At 35.4% G+C, this 21,014-nt stretch overlaps 2 protein-coding genes across 2 annotated transcripts; both read right to left on the bottom strand.

Moving 5' to 3' along the window:
- Nucleotides 1–2,226: 2,226 nt before the first annotated feature.
- LOC128989302 (protein quiver-like) lies at nt 2,227–4,874 on the bottom strand. The gene is made up of 3 exons (XM_054411181.1): nt 4,649–4,874; nt 3,315–3,476; nt 2,227–2,435 (listed from the first exon to the last, which is right to left on the bottom strand). Exons 1-3 carry the CDS (start codon nt 4,719–4,721, stop codon nt 2,227–2,229), a joined length of 444 nt encoding a protein of 147 aa, XP_054267156.1. The 5' UTR covers nt 4,722–4,874.
- Nucleotides 4,875–5,639: 765 nt separating this feature from the next.
- Nucleotides 5,640–19,269, bottom strand: LOC128990253 (ly6/PLAUR domain-containing protein 2-like). The gene is made up of 3 exons (XM_054412565.1): nt 19,129–19,269; nt 9,482–9,649; nt 5,640–5,957 (listed from the first exon to the last, which is right to left on the bottom strand). The coding sequence occupies exons 1-3, from the start codon at nt 19,190–19,192 to the stop codon at nt 5,752–5,754; spliced, it is 438 nt and encodes a 145-aa protein (XP_054268540.1). The 5' UTR covers nt 19,193–19,269; the 3' UTR covers nt 5,640–5,751.
- Nucleotides 19,270–21,014: the final 1,745 nt, after the last annotated feature.

Here is a 21,014-nt window from a genome sequence, read left to right as displayed (position 1 = left end):
AGTATTATTTAAGTTAACATTGTTTAAATGGAGCTGTCTAAACCATGTTAATGCCATAAGTATAGGATTCTGGCCAAAAACGTCATTTGTTTATGTTTATGATCCATACCGGTATTTTTCTAGTATATTCGTGGTACGTACCCAAGGCCTTACGTAAGTTAACTAGACGTAACTCTAGGCAACCCCGAGTTACTTGAGGCACTTGTTTTTTCTATGTTCCGCGCATGGGTTCGGGGACTGTGGATAGGAAAATCTTAAGTTAAAAGAGGCCTTTATTTAATAAACAAGTTGTCAATTTAACGGATTGGACCAGCCACTCTCCAAAGTCAGAGTTGGCAACAACTAAACTTAATGACACTATACAATTAATACGTTTGTGATTGAAAATGAATTAGAGTATCAACTAGGGTATACAGTAAACATACCTTTTTATCTCTTGACGAAGATCCATTACGACTATTCATACCTTCTTAGGCACTTTCATAAATGTATAATGGAACAAGATAATGACCATAGGCTCTTCAAATAAACACTATTGCTGATGGAATTTCAAAATAATGATATCCATGATAAGGTAAACAAACACCATACTATCAGATAAACATTTTCAACGGAATCTTTTTCGTTTTAATACTATTTAGATCTAAAGATAAACTTTATTGTATACGTAAATGAAATAAATACTACACGTGTGTAAGACAAAAATATTCCGTCAACAATTAATAATGATGATCACATGTTAGTCAGTGCTACCAAAACAGAAATTAAATTAATATTAAAATGTAGATCATGCTGGCATTGTCTTTGATTATAAAAACAACAACATTGCTTATTATATTAATTATATAAAATTATGCTATATTATATAACATAATGTTGAAATTAGATAGTAACAAAACCAGGGTCTCTACCGTTCCTTTACAAAAACGTAAAAACAACTAATAGCATAAATAAAACAACAGAAATACATAATCATATTACATATCAACATAAAAACGCGTCGTATAATTAGTATAGTTCATGAAACAATTTTGTGCGGCTTAAAATATCTCATAATCATAAGAGTAGTTCAACAAGTGTGCTAATTATAGCGATCTGGTCAAATGGATTCAAGGGCAAAGGCCCATTGTTGACACAAGTATAAACTGCATATTTACTCTTCTCGCTGTTGCCCAACAAGACTCAATTTCAAATCTTATCTCACTCGTGGGATGGAGTGGCTTTTGTTTATGTTTCTATATTGTGCATTAGAGCATATATTGTAAAGTGTATGCATTATTATCAGGAGGGTTATCCCCCAGAAACAGAAAGCTTCGTCTGGTTCACAAACGGCACCCTCGTCAATGGAATATCAGGCTTCGTATATACAGTCAATCGCCCAGAACAAAACATTTACCAGTCTAGTATGATACAGTAAGTTATCATTGGCTTGTGCCAACCTTGGACTAGCTACAGGAATATATTGATCTTGTCTGAATGTCTGGCTCTTGACTCAACTGAAGTCACTTCAAAGCTAGTTTTGGAGTGATTCAACGCCCTCTGCAAACTTACCACACACAACTCTGTAACTCTCGGCTGGGTTTCATGTAGGCATGGGTGGCAACGAGTATGACGTCATGCTAGAAAAGAAATGCGAACATGCCATTCCTTAGATCGGAGCCCTTCTGCGGTATCAGCAAAGCAAACCGCTAATCATGCAATCAACAGATGGTCCACGAAACAATACTTCGAGCTTAGGTGGAATTATTCTGGACAAATTATTTGACAAGAAGTTGCTCGCAGAACCTAGAACCATAGACTAACCAAGGGAGTATGTTTTATCTATGCTAGAACCCTTTTCACTCACTTGCTGTTAAAGCTGGGCTGAGGGCAGGTCAATCATGTACTTGCTCTCATCACTGGACATGGTCATTTCAGTGAACACGTCCACACTCTAGGTATCAACGACAATCAGGAGGGTCGACTTTGCAACCAGTCTGATGAGACTGCAATACACATGGTGTTGTTTAATTTGTTTAAACTTATTTGGTCTCTTTCATTGAATAAGGTCATTCCTAAATGATTATTGATTGTCGAGTACGACTGTAGTAGGATACCAAATGATCCGATAAAATACTTACTTCAGAAATTTCAATAATAACGGATATCATCAGCTGGTAAAACAGCAAGTGTAAAAAAGTGTTACTAAAAAATAAATAGAAAATTATTTATTTATATTTCAATAAGTTATGGTAGACAGAGGCAACACAACATGAGACTCAATGTGACGGCCAGGACACCGAAGATGCTTGAAAGAGTGTCACTGGAGTTACACAGGTCTGAGGTACAAGAGCAGACCTCCTGACTGTAACCTTCCCCTGACTTCAAATAGCAACTGTCACTGTGGCTAGAGTTCTCCCAACCACAACTTCGTATCACTCTGGAGTCTGATGGTACTGAAACATACTCATACTTAACACAACATATCATATCATGAGCTCAATAGTTACACAGATCTGAGGTACAAGAGCAAATATTCTGACTGTAACGGTCCCCTGACTTCCGATAGCAACTGTCACTGTGGCTAGAGTTGTCCCAACCACAACTTCGTATCACCCTGGAGTCTGATGGTATTGAAACATACTTATACTTAACACAACATAACATATCATGAGCTCAATAGTCACACAGATATCTGGTACAAGAGCAGACCTCCTGACTGTAACCTTCCCCTGACTTCCGATAGCAATTGTCACTGTGGCTAGAGTTGTCCCAACCACAACTTCGTATCACCCTGGAGTCTGATGGTACTGCAACATACTTACACTTAACACAACATAACATACCATGACCTCAATAGTCACACAGATCTGAGGTACAAGAGCAAATATTCTGACTGTAACCGTCCTCTGACTTCCGATAGCAACTGTCACTGTGGCTAGAGTTGTCATAATTACATGTTGCTTTTACTATTGAAATAAACTATACCGAACCATGGCTCGGTCCCCAAGTACTATTCACTAACCAAGCACCATATTTATGTTTAGGTTTACACGTTTGTTATTATTGTTAAACATGACAATAGGCCGGCCGGTGCGACGTCGCCACACACCAACGCCGAGGCGTTTTGTGTAAAAAAGGCTACGACAGTATGAATGTGGTTTCTACAAGTATTAAAACCTTATAAATAGTATGTAATTAGTTGTAAGATCTATAATCTTTTCCATCATTTTGACATTGATCTCGAGTCTATAGCAGGGTAGACTAAGGGACTAATGTTTATTTCATTGGCAATTTCCCAATGAGTATATAGAATAGAATAGTTAGATACTTACACTTGCCTAGATGGACAGACTGTACGATTTTGCGGCAAAGCACGTAAGCAACTCGTGTATTGTTTACTGTTGTACAGTTTTTCTCTGTCTCAGTTGGAGGCACTTCGTCAGAGCATCTTGAATCATTGTAACTGTTGCACTCATAACATTTGATGGAATCTCCTGGAATCATAGATATTCAACAAATTGTATTTACATGGCCTCCTCTAAGTCCGTGGCGAGATAAAAGCGGCAACGCCGCATCTCCGGCCTACCGAAACAGCTGTTGCACTAGTTCATAATGGAGGTTCTGAATCTGCGCTATGTTTATGTTTACGCGTATGTTGTTACCATGGCTATAGCAATAGACCGGACGCTGCGACGTTGCCAGACACCAACACCACGGTCTTGTAGCCATTTTAGATGAGGCCATTATATTGATTACATCTTTTGTAAGGTAGTCTACAAGAAACTCGTGTTGTTTTTTGTAGATGAAATTCTCAAATAACAAAATCTAGATTGAGAGATTGCTAGAAAGATTTGGCCTAAAGCTTAAGGTGGGTCATGACATTATCGAGTGGCTTAAAGTCATTGGAGGTTTTTGGGATTTGATCCCGGGAACTCTAGGACAGAAATCCCGCAGAACCTGTTACATCTCAGGATTGGATGAAATGTGCAGGACTCGGAAAAAGCAAATCATCTTTATTCCAAGATCAGGGTGTTTCTGAGGTAAAGAGGTAGTTTTGTTAGGAATATCCCGAGATTAGTTCTTCACTCCATTACAACGTATTGCAACTAATTGCATAACAACCATAATTGTTTATGCTAGAAAGTACCCATCCTTAGCACTATTAGTATCAGTATTAGTATCACTATAAAGCGTATGCTTCATATAAAATGGTATAGACACCAGTGACACCACTGGATTGAGCTGTTTTTGGCACACTGTAGGCTAAATGAATCATTATTTAAGATTCATTAAAGTATAGGGTTAATGGGTGTGCAGAGTTTGAAATTAATGTTGGCACAGGGTTTCACTTGGACTTGAGTGGTTCAGATAACTCGTTCACCTTAAATCCAAGAATTGAAACAATGTGGTTTCAACAGATTTGGTTGGTTTTAATCATGTATAAGATTTATAATAACAGCCTATTGTAAAATTACAGTTTTTGTGAAGTCCTATAGACTGGACGTTGTCAATATTCTCTACTGAGTATGATCATGACCCAAGTGTGTTGAAACCATCGAAACAGCAAATAGCCACTTTAGGATTTAAGACGAACGAGGTAAGTGACTCACCTATGGATTACTTAAATATTTGTTGGACATGAAAAATGAATAAGGGTCTTGCTTACCGCTGCCGATTGAAGAGAGAAAGACTGAAGTGACTGCAAAAACAAAAACACTCATGAATCTTTTCTCCATCATTGTTGACTCCACTGTTCTTTAGGTTTTGGTTTGTTAAACCATTCACAATAACGGCGACTTAACTAAACCAACGATAGTAAATGAATCACTAGTGTTTGTTTTTGTTGACAATGACATTAATCACGAATAGTAGAACCGATTCTTCCATCAGAATCAGAATGTCTGTTCTAGTATTCGTGATGACAATGATAGTGTAAGAAAATTATCCCTTAACCAAACAGCTGCTTGACATTGATACCGGCTGAAAGATGTATAAAGTTGTTAAATTCCACAGATCTAACTGTAGATTATATTAATTGTATGTATTGTCTACAATTCTATTTCCCGCCTTATTCTTTGTTGCTGACATAGTTAATGGGCCATGCCAGTTGCTATGCTATATCATGTCAGTTTGGCCATAGACAAATAGAATAAATATAGACTGTCAAAGGCAGCTTCCGGCACCCACCACTAGAAGCCGTGTAGTTACGGCGCACACCGCTGCAGGCAAGGAGTGCAGGAGCCGTATGCTACCAGCAGACGCTGCAGCGGTGTGCGCCGTAACTACACGACACTCCTAGCGGTGGGCGCTGGAGTATATGCTAACCGCAGCATTGCTGCCGGTCTGTATTCATTCTATTTGTCTATGGTTTTACTTGGTAAAAATATTGAGTATTCGACAGAAATTAGTAATTTAGAGATCTGTACAATCTGTCGGTGGCTCACATCAAATGCGATGAATTTGATTAAAAGCTGGTGACAACTTTAACATGGGGATGGAATGTCTAGTTGTTATAGTCAAAGATGGTCTAGATGGTTGTTGCTTAAAGTCGAAGCATTCACCTATAGTGCCGATGTTGAATATCTAAGATTTCTTCCGAAAATCACAACAAAAACTGCACCGTACAATGGTAAAGGTATCAGGTACTAAAACATCAGTAGAAAAACAACACTTTATTTAAAACGACACAAAAAAGACGGACAGTCACATAAATAATGGCTAATGTACAATGGGTAGAGTACTGTAGGGGATGGCAGGAGAGACGAGATGCTATAAAGTGTAGCTAGCCAGGGCGAGCCCGAGGGATGCGACGATGGCGGCCAGGGCGCTGGAAGGGGCGCCCGCGGCGTTACACAGATCTGACGTGCAAGAACAAACCTCTTGGCGTCCTCCGAAGCCGGACCTCTGGTAGCAGCGACCCTTGTAGCTAGACTCGTCCCAGCCGCAGCTGCGGATCACCCTGGAGTCAGGCTGGACTGCAACCAGAAATGTCATGTTATTGTCATATACTTTGTAGATTATCTTTTCTAATACCTCATCGGTGGTTTTTACTGAAAATCCTTCCCACAATCTTAGATCTTAGACTGAATAACGTTGGACAGCCTTCCGAGTATCATAAGGTTTTCCTCAATAATATCCAAGACACATTGCAATAGTGATAGTAATCTAAAAATTAAAGAGCAATATAAACCGTTGCATTGAATTTAAATACAACATCCTGAACTGTATGGTAGTAAAATCCCGTTAATAGCCTCTTCTAGTTCAAGGCCACGGTGTTGCTGTGTGGCAACGTCGCACCGGTCGAATCGTGTAAACATAAACATTGCACAGACGCTCGATTATGAATTAGTGCAACAGCTGTTCGGTAGGCCGGGGCTGCGACGTTGCCACTTTTGTCCCGCCGCGGCCTTGTAAAGAGGTGTCCAAGGTTATATTGGGAGATTAAGTAGAGGGAAGAATTGTAGTAGGCCTAATTATTTCTTGGTGATCGTCTCCCAGAACGAGTCTCGCGTTGTTCATGTGACCGTTTTGTGATGTATTAAAATTGTCCCATCAGGATTGCCTGAACTGCATAACAGTTCGGGAGTAAAACAAAACTGATCAGAGTACATATAAGGTGCATGTTGTAGAAGTTGCTATCAATCAGGTAGACTCTCAAAGATTATATAATACACCTTGATAACATCATAATATTTCTTGATTTAGGATCCTCAACATATCGGTTCAAGTCAATATTGATGTTTGGTGAATGTTTTGAAGGATAACCGGCCAAGATTGTTTGCCTAAATTGAAAATTATGCTCCTTCATCGATCACTCCTTTCCTCTGAAAGTTGTCTAAATGCTAATGCGCCCTACCACTAATTGACTCATGTCTATGTCAATTAAAGCGTGTGTAATAACAGCACTTTACACCATTTAAATCCCACTTACTATGATGGATATCAAAATAGAAAGTCTTTTAGACATAACCGATATCTGGCCATACAAGGCCATTGTAGTTTTCTCTTTTCTTTGAAGAAGAATAGTTCGAGTTGAGGAAAACTCAAGAATCTTTCATCCTCAACTACTGTACTACGACTAACACTGCTATATTTTAGGTGGAATTAAAGTAAAGTTGTATTCGACAATTACATCCTTGTCCTAAGAGAAAAGTCTACAAGGACTTATGCTGATCATCAGACCTTTAAGTCCCATAATTTTGTACAGTATTTACTCAAGCCTTGCTGGATTGTTGTAACCTGTAGTCAAGTAGGTACTAGAAGTAGATTATCGTTTGATTTACATATTGTGCTGGCAAAAGTGGTCAGTGTGGATGGTTGGTGTGTACCAATGATTGTAAACTGAGTGTAGATATAAGGCATATAAAATAGTAGCCTATGTGAAAAGGTTGAGTAGCGATTCAAGTGGCATAGTATCATGTAGTCCCGGTAATCAGAACCCAAGATGTATGGAGTAAATGTCTTTTACTCCATAAATCTTGATCAGAACCAACCGGTCCTACCCCTTGCAATCATGGCGGACTGACTTTTAGTTAACTCATTTTCTTTGACTGCACTGATTTATCATGTGTGGTGCTAAAAAGGTGGTCATGTTTAATATATGCATACATGTATAAAAAATAACCAATAGTTGTATCCCAAAGAGCGTGATTCGCCCTAAATGTTTTCAGGACTAGTGCTACTGCTACGATCTAGCTAGACTAGGCTAGGCTGCGCATTGTTTTGGTCACCTTCTTCTTATTACTTAATGCAATAATATTAGGCTATTACCATTGACTATAATACACAGAATAGACTTCCTATGTAATAAAAATTTGAAGCCAAAAACCGTGGTGCAATCAGTTGAGATGGTCTACCAACTAATGGCAATATTCTGTGTCAAGTGGAAGGTTAGACAAAAATAATTAATTATAGACTGTCAGCCATGCAGTAGCATAGACAAAAAGAATTAATTATAGACCGTCAGCCGTGCTGTGGTTACCATAGGTTCTGGCGCAAACCGCTGGGAGTGCCTTGTCGTTACGGCTTACGTGCTACGTAGCTCCTCTCACTCCCAAAGGTGTGCGCCAGAAGCTATGGTAACCATGGTAACCGCAACACAGTATATATTTAGTTATTTTTGTTTATGGCAGTGGTTACCTTGGTTACCATAGGTTCTGGCGCACACCACTGGGAGCGCCGCGGTCTATATTTAATTATTTTTTTCTATGGTGGAAGTGATAAATCAATCAGATGTTTGCTATGAAACCGCATTGACTTTAATTCATATCAAACCCAATACCCCCAAATATTCAGTACCCTCAGGTGAGATCACGGCCAGGTAGAATTGGCAACGTCGCAAGTAGGGTTGTTTAGTGTCAGACGTCCCATAAGATAACATGGCAGACAGGTGGCATCTTCTCATTAATTAGGACTTTATTGATTTAAATTTAGGAACATACATTTATTAAAATATTGAAAATAAAACATATATAATTATTGAAAAACAAAACAATATGAATTGAAAATCTATATCTGTATATTTAAAGGGGAGTCAATATTTTCAGAGTCCAGTAACCAAGCTTTCGTATAAGCATCTAGACTGCCAGTGCAACTCCTAGGAACGGCCGATCGGTAGGATCGTGGATCAGATCGAAAAACCCCCCACCACCGTTCAGTGCCGATGGCGTGACGTCAACCATTACTGCAACGATTCGATACTGAACCGAACTGAGTCATGAGCCTTTGTGGTGTAGTGGATAGCGTGTCTGGCTGATTATCTGATGGTGCCGGGTTCGAATCCCACTGGGAGCACTAACTTTTTGTCAACAATTTTTTTCATATCAGCAAGTTTGGTTGGTTTGGTTAGGTTATGACAGTTTAATTTTATAATTAAAAGATTGTAAAATTGAATTTGAGACATTTTTAATTTTATTTTTAGAACAGAGCAATTTTTCGATTAGTAAACCTTCATTCGCGTTTATCATTATCAGCAAGTTTGGTTAGTTTGGTTAGGTTATGATAGTTTAATTATATTTAATTCAAATTTAATCTACAAATTATACGTTTTGACAGCAACAGTGATACAGATAACAATTTTCCGCGAACAGTTAGATAAGCTATGCTGATGCGCCGGTATGATCTGATCCACGATCCTCCGTTCCTCGGACTTGCACTGGCAGTCTAGACGCTAGTAGCTTTCGTAAATACACAAATACCATTAGCTGCTTCCGAACAAAACAGCTGTTACAACTCTTCTTGCGATGTTGCCACTTCGAAGGCCGCGGCCTGTAACTGGAGTTAAAGGCCGTGGGTGAGATGGTCCTAAACTTCATATATTTTCTTGACTTTAAATGTTTACATTACATGGTAAGTCTATTCTGTGTATAGTCAATTCTATTACTTAAAAAATTAAGCTTATGGTCCACCGCGGTGATGAATGGTACCTAAAAATGTGTTATTCTCCCTCATTGTATACTTAATTTGTTTACTCGTGCAATTTCTACGGTGAGATACTTACGTCCGTTCACCTCAAACTCGATCGTCTGCACAATCTTGCGGCACATTGTGTGCTTGATCTTCTCCGTGTCTTTGGTCACACAGTCCTTCTCCAGCTCGACGGGAGGCTTCTCCATAGCACATCTTGTGTCGTTGTAGCTGTTGCACTCATAGCACTTGATGGCCTCTCCTGGAACCATTGAACAATTATATATTTTCCTCTTTAAATTATCAGAGTCCTAGCAGAGATGAAGTTTGAATGAGGAGTATGAAAAACAGGAAACCAAATATACGACATGAGGTGGTGTATTTTTAAATGCGCGTAAATATATGTAAAAGGTTTTCGTTGTACTGCAGAAAAACTGTTTTTAATACATGCGTTGCGGGTCTAAAACAGCTCTTCTTCTCCCTAGTGAGTAAAATGTGGCTTTAGTCTCTAGGGAGTAAAACTCAGCTGGCATAAATTGTAAGCAATTGCATATATCGAAAGTACGTATCGATTGTGTAATCGGCTGTAGCTTGTTGTTGAATATTGTTGACGCAGCCTATACACTATTGTACTTTTCACAATTTGTGTCTATGGAATAAAGATGATTTGATTTGATTTGATTTGATTCTTGTCAACAGTTCGTAATAGACGAAATTATTGAATCTAGCAGAGTACCCGTCCTTCGTACGGGGTTGGCTTATAAGCTAAAAATGCTTATTGCAGTTATACTCAAGCTTTGCGTTTGCAGTGGGGGAGGACAAAGTTTGATAAAATTTGCTTCTTTGAATTAACGGTATACTGAGTTACACATCTACCATATCATTATGTTCTACCACTTCACCTAAACAATAAAGAAAAATAAATTATTACAAATTCATAAAAAATCACAAATTTTTCATGACATTAAAAACTTGAACATAACTGTGAGTGCCAAACATCCCACTTTGACAGTTCTCATTGAGTATCAGAGTGTTTTTTGATGTAGTTCAAATTAGCTGTTTACTTAAATGCAAAAAAAAATATAGTTCTGCACCCTGTTGGTAAATCTTATAACTTTTTAATGCTATTGTACATCATAGAACCAACTTTTTTAGTTGAAACAGCTGACTAAATTCTTTAATTCCATTTAAATATGAACTAGTGGAACCCCGTCGAAATCGACGGTTAATCTTGAGGTTTTATGTAAATTCTGCTAACTGCGATGGATAGAGTGAAGTCATTAAAATCTTAGTTAAATGAAGGGAGGATAGGCAATAATAAGTATGACGATTGTGTTCCCTAAAAAACGTGATTGATGAATTCGTTTAACACAATATTTCCTACCTTTTTGTCGGCTTTAGGTTGCCCAAAAGGTTTTTTGGAGTCTTATAATTGTTTGTTCATGAGTTTCATATCAAAGCCATTTTCACTATATGGGAGAATGAGTTCATATAATTAGTCTATCATGTTACGGAAAGAGTCAATATTTATTACTAACCACTAATTCCATCTGCTTTAGGAAAATCATTCAGATTGTATCCGGATTTATAAGTAATCTTCATCTTTGGTCATAAAAATACAGAATTCTATCAGCATATTAAATCAGTTTTTTTGTTTGATAAAAATATCTGATTCTTCAGAAAGCAGTAACATTCTTACTTCGATCTCAGCAATTTTAATTCCTTCTCTTGCCACATCGACCCATGTATTTAATCATCCTGTTCTTACTTGATAATTTATTAACTTATGGGGTAGTTTTGCCTTGGCCATATTGATCACATAAACCTGTGCATGTATTTCGTGGATTGGAATGAACCATAATTGTAGGAAATTTTATCACAAATCTTGAACATTTGCGGAACCAAATCCATAACCTAGTCCAGCATTGGTAACAAATTATGCAAATGCGATGAGATGTGATGACACTGTTGTGTTTCCGAATGTTTTGTATGTAGTGAGGTTTAGATGCATTGTTCGACCTAGCTACAATGTGTACATCAAAGTAAAAACTGTATACACATTTTTTTTAATACCTGAATTGACATTAGTTCACATACTTTACCAAAACCATAGACTCCGTAGTTAGTCTATTCCAAAACTTGAACACAGCTCTCATCCTCAACGTACTCATCTCTATGACACAATTTTCAACCCGATTATCAAAAACTGTTATACCAATAAATGAATCTCAGGTGTTCTTTCTTGAATTTAAAAATAAATGGTGATTGAAAGTAGGAAAAAATGCAAATGCCAACCTTACAATATATATAAGCTAACCCGATAAGGAATAGTAGTTATATGTTCCTTTGAAATTGATTTGTCACACTTATTTCATAATTTAAAATTTTCTAAGAGCAATAGGCCTAAAGCATAGATTTTTGAACAAAACATTTAAAACGTATCATAAATTCATCATTTTGTTGAAACTATAAAATACTTGCCATGCAGTGGAGAATCCATTTAAAATCATAAATAATGTAAGCATTTAATTTTTACAGTTTCAGTAGACCTTTCAATACAATTTTAATATTAACAGCTGGTTCATTAAAAGTAGTGTAAAATTATCCATATGGTCGAAATGTAAACAAAATTGCAGAGTGAACTTTAAAGGCCTCCGGGGCAGAGCCCCAAGGAAATTTACCTCGTTTCTTTTTTGAGGGCTCACCTACAGACCAATACCTTTCTTTAGACACCCCTACCAAGTTTCTACGCCCAGCCGTTCTCTCAAATTAGCTGTGACAAAAACCTCGTTTTCCTCCATAAGAATAACATGGCATGGGAATTTAAAGGCCACTGGGGGAGAGCCCCGAGGGAATTCACCATGTTTCTCTTTTGATGGCTCATCTACAGACCAGGACCTTTCTTTAGACACCTCTACCGAGTTTCTACGCCCAGCCGTTCTCTCAAAATAGCTGTCACAAAGAAAAACAGTTTCAAATTAATATATAGACTAGTAGAACCCCGTCGAAATCGACGGTTTATCTTGAGGTTTTATGTAAATATAATGCTTCTTAATGTATTAATTGCTGCAAAATAATGTGTATAAATAAAGAATTTCAGTGGTTTATGCGTGATTGAACTTCAAACAAACAAACAAACACACAAACTTTCACATTAGTCTATGTTACTACTTACTAAATAAATAGGATAAATAGAAATAAAATAGGAAGAAAAATGTAAGAAAAGTTGAACGTCGCGTCGTTTTGAGAGGTTATCTTTACATGAAAAGTATTTTCGTTCTTTACCTTAGTTCGCTTAATAATGCTGCAGTTTGATTAAAAATTTAGTTCATCACAAGGGGGAAAAGTGTATTTTCAACCCTCACTCATTTTGTCGGTTGAAAATTGAGTTCGGGTCGATAAGATTTACAACACCTGACCTAGTGGTGAAAAAATACTATTTTAAGATTCGGCAACATGGACTTTTAGGAGAGCCGGAGAAAGATTATTTATATAAACTTCCAGTCCGGCCCATTGCTCTGTTCAGTCAGAGGTCTAAAGATCCTTACTGAGTCACATGGGCTAGTCAGTGGCGACTGTGGTGATAAGAAGCGGCAAATTCTTGGCTTATCAGCACTAACGCCCGGAAGACAATTTCTCTGTTCATCAGGTTTAAAGCCCAGCATTGTGTGACTGGGTAGGATCTTCACAAATTTATTTTCACAGACTTTCAAAATGTATGAGCAAAGAAGTTTTGCTGACTGTAAATGTTTCTTGTACAGTATATCCACATTTGTCCTATGCAGATGGCATTCGGGATCGAAAAACGTCCACATAAAAATTTTTAGAATGCAAAAGGAAGCCATTAGCGTTCTATGAAGTCTTACGCCATAACAATCATACAGGAATTTTTTTCTGAAGTAGGTCTTCTTACTATTCCGTCTAACTACATTTTTCATACATTGCTATTTCTTAGGAAAAACTATTAATTTTATTAGCATCTTGTACCAAACTCAAAATACAAAACAATCTACAAATTCTTTGAACATTCTTAGAAACAAAACTTCAATTAATTATTGGTTTTAAATCATATGTTTTAAAATTCTGTATTTTTTTAATGCCCTCCCAAATATGACCTCAGGAATGAAATGTACTATCGTAAAAGAGTCAGCTTGAAAAAAAATTAATTTGTAATTGTTATTTTTATTTGTTGCAGAAAACAATGTACGGTAACATGTTGATTTTGTATTGATTGTGACGCTTGACAATGCTTGTAATGAGTTTAACGACAATACCCATAATTTCATTTGATTTCATTTCAATTCAAAGACATTTTGGCATTCACAAATCGACAAACAAACATTCAAGTCAGTCAAAATGTGCGAAATTGTTTGGATTACTGGATTTGTCTTTGAACGTTCGTTTGGTAGTTCAAAGATAATACATTTTGTTTGTAATTCACCCCACTCAATGCCACTGCAAGTCCTGTCATCATGAGGATAAATGAAGATTGATTGAGGACAATCAACGCAGCTAATGATATCAAAATACAAACACAGGATTTATTGACTTTGAAAATGTACGTTAAAAACTATTAACATGTCAATTCCTGAGATAAAGTTTAAATAATTTTGAACTCTGTACTTATTTTATTTTAGTTCTATTAATGAATATACTCATTAAGGAAATTTATTTGAATATGCCTAGTTAAAGTGTATTGTTGTGGTATATGATAGTGAATGATTGAACTATTTTTCTGATCAAAAATATTTGTGGTAGTGCCTAATTAATTTTTGATTTTGTAAATATTTGTATTTCCAATATTATAATGTTTGTATATCCAATTTTACAACCTTGGCACTGACACAAACTAAGAGTTAATAAAATCATAGACAAAGGATTAAAAATAGACCGACAACAGTGCCTACTGCGGTTAGCATAAGTTCTGGTGTCCACCGCTAGGAGTGCCGTGTAGTTACACAGTGCCGTAATTACAAGGCGCTCCTAGTGGTGGACGCCACAACTTATGCTAATTCTATTTTCTCTATGATAAAATATAATACGAAATAATATCACGATGCATTCTATCACAGTTCGGAAAAATAATTGTAAATCGTACTAATATTATAAATGTGAAAGTTTGTGTGTTTGTTTGTTTATTTGTTTGTTTGTTTGTTTGAAGTTCAATCACGCATTAACTACTGGATGGATTGGGCTGAAATTTGGCATGATGATAGATCACATTCCCGATTAACATATAGGCATATTCTTATCTCAAAAATCCTTTCGGGCTCCGCCCCAGTGGCTCTGAAGTTCCCCATGTTAACCTTATGAGTATTCATATTTAAAGGGAATTAAAGAATTTAGTCAGCTGTTTCAACTGAAAAAGTTGGTTCTATGATTTGCAAAAGCATTAAAAGTTATAAGATTTACCAACAGGGTGCAGCACTATTATTTTTTTATCATTTATGAAAACAGCTAATTTGAACTAAGCAGCAGCAAAAAACTGTGGTAAGCAATGAGAACTGTCAAAGTAGGATTGTTTACAGTTATGTTTATTTTTTGATTTCATGAATAATTTGTGATATTTAGCAAATTTTTTAAATTTGTTTTTCTCTATTGTTTAGGTGAAGTGGTAGAACATTATGACTATTGTAGATGTGTCATACTATAGTATACTGTAAATTTAAAGAAGCAAATTTTATCAAACTGTGTCTTCCCCCATTGCAAACGCAAAGCTTGAGTATAACTGGAATAATCATTTTATACTTATATGCCAACCCCGTACGAAGGACGGGTATGACTGCTAGTAATTTATAATGTGCCCTGTGTTTGTATAAACTTCAAGTGTATTCAATCGCTCTACGGGGATCGACCTGATGATGTGACCGTCGTCACGAAACCGGTCGCCATCTGACAAAATCAAAGGATATTAAACAGGTAACAGTTTATTTAATATCATTAATACCCAGTAGTATGAAAATGAACTAGGAATAATTACTAGTCATAAGTGTATTTACATTCCAAATACCTAATGAAACAATTATTTTTTCAAGTGAGCAATTTATCTATAAACTAATTATAAAAAAAATATATATTCCTACTAACAGACCAATTGAATGATTTGCATAGTTTGGAAAAATCAATATATTGAACTGTATTCTTTGATAACCAGTGTCATTAAGTGAAAAAGTAAAAATAAATGTATATTGTAGAAACAGTTTAACTGGTTAAAATGTTTAAACAATCAATCAGATTTTGTGAATACATGCTATAAGTGTTAAATTAATGCTATTAATAAAAAAAAATTAACATACAATGTATAAGAAGACTGATAAAGAATTTAACCTAAAAATATTTAAGTTAATAATCTTTGACGAAATAAACATACGTTATTTTAACAAGTGTACCTATCAAAAGTTTAATTAGACTAATTTATAATTTGTAACATATTTTACCTAGAACTGTTTTTTTTAACTAGGCGTTTCAGTCCAGTTCTTAGAATTGAAAAGATTCACTTATTACAATTGTTTATTTATTTAACAAGCATTGTCTTGTTTTACTTAACAACACAGGTAACGCACCAATGAGGTTCAAGGATTGAGAGAAAAGAAATACAATTCTAATGCTTCGAACTTTAACTAATCAGCTGTTCAGGCCAATTTAATTGTTGAATGGTGCAATTATTGTTTGGTACAATCATAGATTAAAAGAAGTACAATAATTCGTTGCATCACTGTCAGTGGCAATGAGAGGTTATAAACGAAAGCATTAAGTCATGAGTAGTGTCATTCATTGTTAGCAAATAAAACACTCGCCAAGGCTCGTACCTAAATTTCTACTAGTGTTGTTTACATATCTTCACGCAATCGTTGCGTAAACTGCTAATTCGTTATTTTAAGAAATGCATCATTAGTTTAATCAGCCTAATTTATAATTTGTAACATGTTTAATATGTAAGCTGGTTAATAGATATTTACAATTTTGTATTTTTTGAAACTTAAAGGGAACATACTAACTTTTTAATAAGACTTGCCACTACACTTAGATTTCTATCAGTTTATATTTTTATTAGAAAATGTTTAAAACTTCGAATAAAACAATGGTCTAACACTAACAAGCAAATGATTCGGTAGGTTTAAATATCAAGGATACAAGGTAACTGCACTGTAATTATAGTAAGACAAAGTCATCGCACTGTAAAGATAACTTGTGGATTTAATTTATAAACTTTAAGTAATATGTATTACCACTTTTATCAACGGATTAACTCAAGTCCTCGGAAGAGTGGATTAACACCCTATTGCATTGTGATAGCTGAAGATTTGCCTACTAATCATCTGGAAATTTGATCGCGTACATGGATTGTGAGTAAATATTGATATGCAGTAATATATTTGACAGGAAATATGTTTTTAAGTTTTAAGAGATGCAAACAATTGTATTTAAAAGTACTGTAATGGTTTTGAATAGTTTCATGTCACACCTAATTTGCTTGACGACCAGCTTTTACAAAACAAACACCCTTGCTGCAGCTAACCTGAAGACTAAGCCAATTTCCATTTACCTGGCCGTATTTCCACTAAAATATCGCCTTAAAATTAATTTATTTCCGATTTTCATCTCCTATTTAAATAACACGAATGAGTACTTAGGTTTGCTGATTTAGGGAAGGCAATGAGGTGTGTTTTATTGAAATGTTGAGAGCTTAGTATAAAGTAAACAAATTTGCAAAAATTCGATAAAAATATTTGTGGACAAGCAAAATACAACCATTTATTTGTTCTCCATAAGAATAACGTGGGAATTGTATTTACATATTCTTCCTCCGTAACCGTTAGGCCAACGTTAACAACGCTTCAGTATACTTAAAAGATTTTTTTAAAGCTCTACAAAAACGGTTCTCGGGACTAGGTCTTACCATGAGACCTACAATAGCTACAATAGCGATTCCATATAGTGGTGAATTCGCTCAAATGAAGTAGTGTATTTACTTGGTAAAACAATCTAGATAAAAACAAAAGATTATTTAGTTTACTAACCTGTAATTTAGTATACACAAATTTCTTATCGATGTATTTTTATAGGATGGTGAATGTAAATTAATTGTAGTGTGATGTAATTTTTGTCGTAACAATAATACAGTTTTACAATGTAATTTAACACCTTAATTCAACTCCTAGTCTAAACGTAAGATAAAAGCGTTAAGTGTACATTTGTCTTGTATTCAGATAGCATAACTTGTGTAAATGTTAAGTTAGGTGTGGTTATCAGTAGTTTCAAGCCAGGTTTAGACTTATTCTTATCACAGTCTGTTGCATTTTAGACGAAAAGGAGTTATCTTTCCTGAACTAAAGTAAAGCAAATCGTCATACTACATTGGGTATAACTTCGGTGTATTTGATATATTAGTAATTTATTGGGTATAACCATAGAGCAGGGTATAACCATAGACAAAAATAATTATTTCATTCTTTTTGTCTATATAACAGGTAGGTATCCAAGACTGTTCAGCCATTACGAATTTTACTGACGAGTAATTAGCCTACTACTTAGCTTTAGGATATCAATAGTTTTAGGATAGTTTTAAATCATTTAAAAAGATACGCCTGCAAAAACCTCTTGAAACAAGCATTAGTGACTGAATTATTAAATCCGTTCGTGTCGGAAATTCATATAATGCTGGCGAAAAGGCGAAGTATTTGTGAATTATTGTTGGATTGTTATAAAATATTATATTATGGATTTGCACTAACGATTTAAACTGTAACATTAGTTGGAGACTGAAACCAAACTTGTAAAGTTAAATGGTTTTGTTGTTAACAAAGTGAATGTTGTCTGTTAAAATACGTCTTAATAATAATTCGAATACACGAAACTATAATATATATGCACATTTTAATTAAAATATTACCTTTGAAAATTTAACAAGTCCTATCTTGCTCCTTCAAAACTGAAAGAATTTTTTTTATTTAATGTTTGAAATTAATTAATATAAAAAAAAAAACTTTGGATGCTGTATAAGTTGTTATTGGGTTATGAATTAATGATGCTATCCAACAAAAAGATCAACGTTAAAGACCAGGGTTTCTACCGTTCCCTTTCAAAATGTAAAAATATGCCATATTGCGGGAAAACCGTTGCAATGTATAATACTTTCTAAATAAGAATTAAATTATTATATATGATTCACATCGTGACCTATTATTACAAATCTGTATTATTTTAACTTAAATTCCTCCATATTTGCAATACTACTAGGCTAAGTACGTCATGTTTCTTCTATAAGGGTGCGAGACCTTATGCGACTTAATGGAATAGTTAACTGTTAACTCAAGTTAAGAGCGACTCAATGCACTGGTAATTTAAGCAGTTGAGGCTGCAATACATGCTTTTCTAATATGAATAATTATTTGTTCTCTTATTAATATTTCAAATTTTGTGTTTTTTTCAATAAAATTAGTATACATTACTGTAGGCCTACTTAGCAACTTTATCCTATAATGGTTTAATAATTATCTTCTCCTTATTAAATTCTTGTGACTGATGGAGGACTAGTCCCACATTACACACTAAATAGTTGTGATGGTTTTATAGTGCGCACAATTTTATCTAATACTAGTACTGTACTATTATGTTTGTTCGCTTAGAACTATATTTTTTTACTAATTAATAATGTGTATTATTTTACGTCTCTAAATTCTCTAATTTATTGTTAAAAGCTAAGTTTTAACAATTTTGTATACATAATTTCTAGTCTACCTGTCTGTACGAACGCCAGAAGTACGAGAACGGCGCCCAAAGCAGAATGTAGCAAGACTGTCATGATGGCAGTGGTGACGGGCGGAGGTTTTGGCGCGAACTGGCAGCTTTGGCGCGCCCGATCAGCTGATCAGTGACAGACGACAACGTCGACGCCCCGTCCTGCGCTACACTGATATCAATTATACTATCAGCCGGTAAAACAGCAAAAGGTGTACTATCAGAATGTAACGGCCAATTTAAACTTAATTGAGTCAAGTGATACTTATAGTTTTCGCCTCAACGGCTTTCAAAAAGAGTGCTTGTTTGTCAATTGTGTTAATCTGTCTACTATTGGTGTTATCACGTTCAATCGGATATACTGATTAAATAAGACACGACAAGAAGATTTGTAAACAGCTGGGACAAACATCATTTTCAAAATGACATATGGAATCAGTGATTTTATTCCACTTTACCAGCTGATAATTTTATTGTAATTATTAACAGATTGGATTTGTGACCCCTTTTTACCTATCTAAGGATTTAATCATACAAAACAGATTTTCACTGTAAAACCCCTTTTCCACCCGTCTTATTGCACCAATTTTTCCGATTTAGTTGTCACTTTAATGATAATGACCTATTGGAGGGACGAATGGTAACTAAGAACGTAATTAAATTCAGGGTTCGCCCCGTAACATTGGATGGGTTCTTTACTAATATCTGTAATTTGTTTAATTCAAGATAATATCAAGTGTTTAGTAGCTTATTCTAGATTTCACTTTCAATTATTGAGTGATGCTGACCGACTATCTTTATAACGGGTCATCTGAATAATTTAATTTCAACTACTCCTTCAATTCAATGTTTGACCACAGAAAAGGAGGAATATATAGTAAACAGTTAGTGAAAGTGGATTTTTAAATAGTCTTCACTGTTTGTAGTGTTATTTATAACATGGTTGAGGTAGGTAGATCTTTATGGTATAGCATACCATCAACAAATTTAATTTATTGTAAACATATAAGTTTATTCGCCTAGTGCCTGTAAAAAACGCAACTGTTAAAGGTAAAAGTGTATTCCGTCACTAGTTTTGCCTCAGAAACAAGTTTTGACCCAATTGACACAATTTGTGCAATGACCCTTTTCTTGATTAACAAGGCATGGATTTCCCGGTTAAAATTTGTGATAACGGCAACTCTAATTCTAAATTTCTTTATAGGATTTGTTGTGTAATACAGAGTCTGAAGATTGTTATCTTTAATAGTATAATGTAAGGTAACCTTGGCAAACGCAGTTTATATACAATATAATTATACTGCCAGATAGATACAATGATACTGGGTTCAACTAACAAAAGAATACTATAGGAGTACTATTGAACATTTGGCGTTGCAATTCTAGTAGACCATAAGTCATCAATAGAACGTGATATTCAATTCATGTTGGACAATTTCAAAGTACTAAAGTTATAGCATTGATAAAAATGTTTAATTTTTTCGTGAGTGAACATTTTAACATGTGAAATTATATTTCAATATCTAAATTTCATATCACTATTTTGTTGCGGAAATACATGTCTTACTATCGCGAGTTCCAAGCAAAAAACACATCCAAAGATCAGTGGCGACCGTGATGGTGATAACCACAAATTAAAAGCCACCGACGGATAAGGTTGCTAGGCAACGCCGGATTACGTGCGTCACGGCCGTATTAAAGCCCGGGAGAAGGAGGCGAATGCGCGCGCAATGTAACTTAACCCAGCTGTTTACAGGCAAATCACCTGGTAATGACATTGTTGTCGGCGCCAGCCTTCTGAAGTAGTGTTGGTACTACTTTATAGCAAATTTTCAAGGATTTAAATCGAATAATAAAGGGTGTATTTTCAATTATTGGTCACTTTT

The sequence above is a fragment of the Macrosteles quadrilineatus genome, unplaced genomic scaffold, assembly GCF_028750875.1.
Source record: "Macrosteles quadrilineatus isolate MER2022 unplaced genomic scaffold, UCM_ALF_1.0 Scaffold_3__2_contigs__length_128488019, whole genome shotgun sequence".
Taxonomy (NCBI): domain Eukaryota; kingdom Metazoa; phylum Arthropoda; class Insecta; order Hemiptera; family Cicadellidae; genus Macrosteles; species Macrosteles quadrilineatus.
Note: the sequence above shows the minus strand (reverse complement) of the source record. Positions and strands in the feature narration are given on the sequence as shown.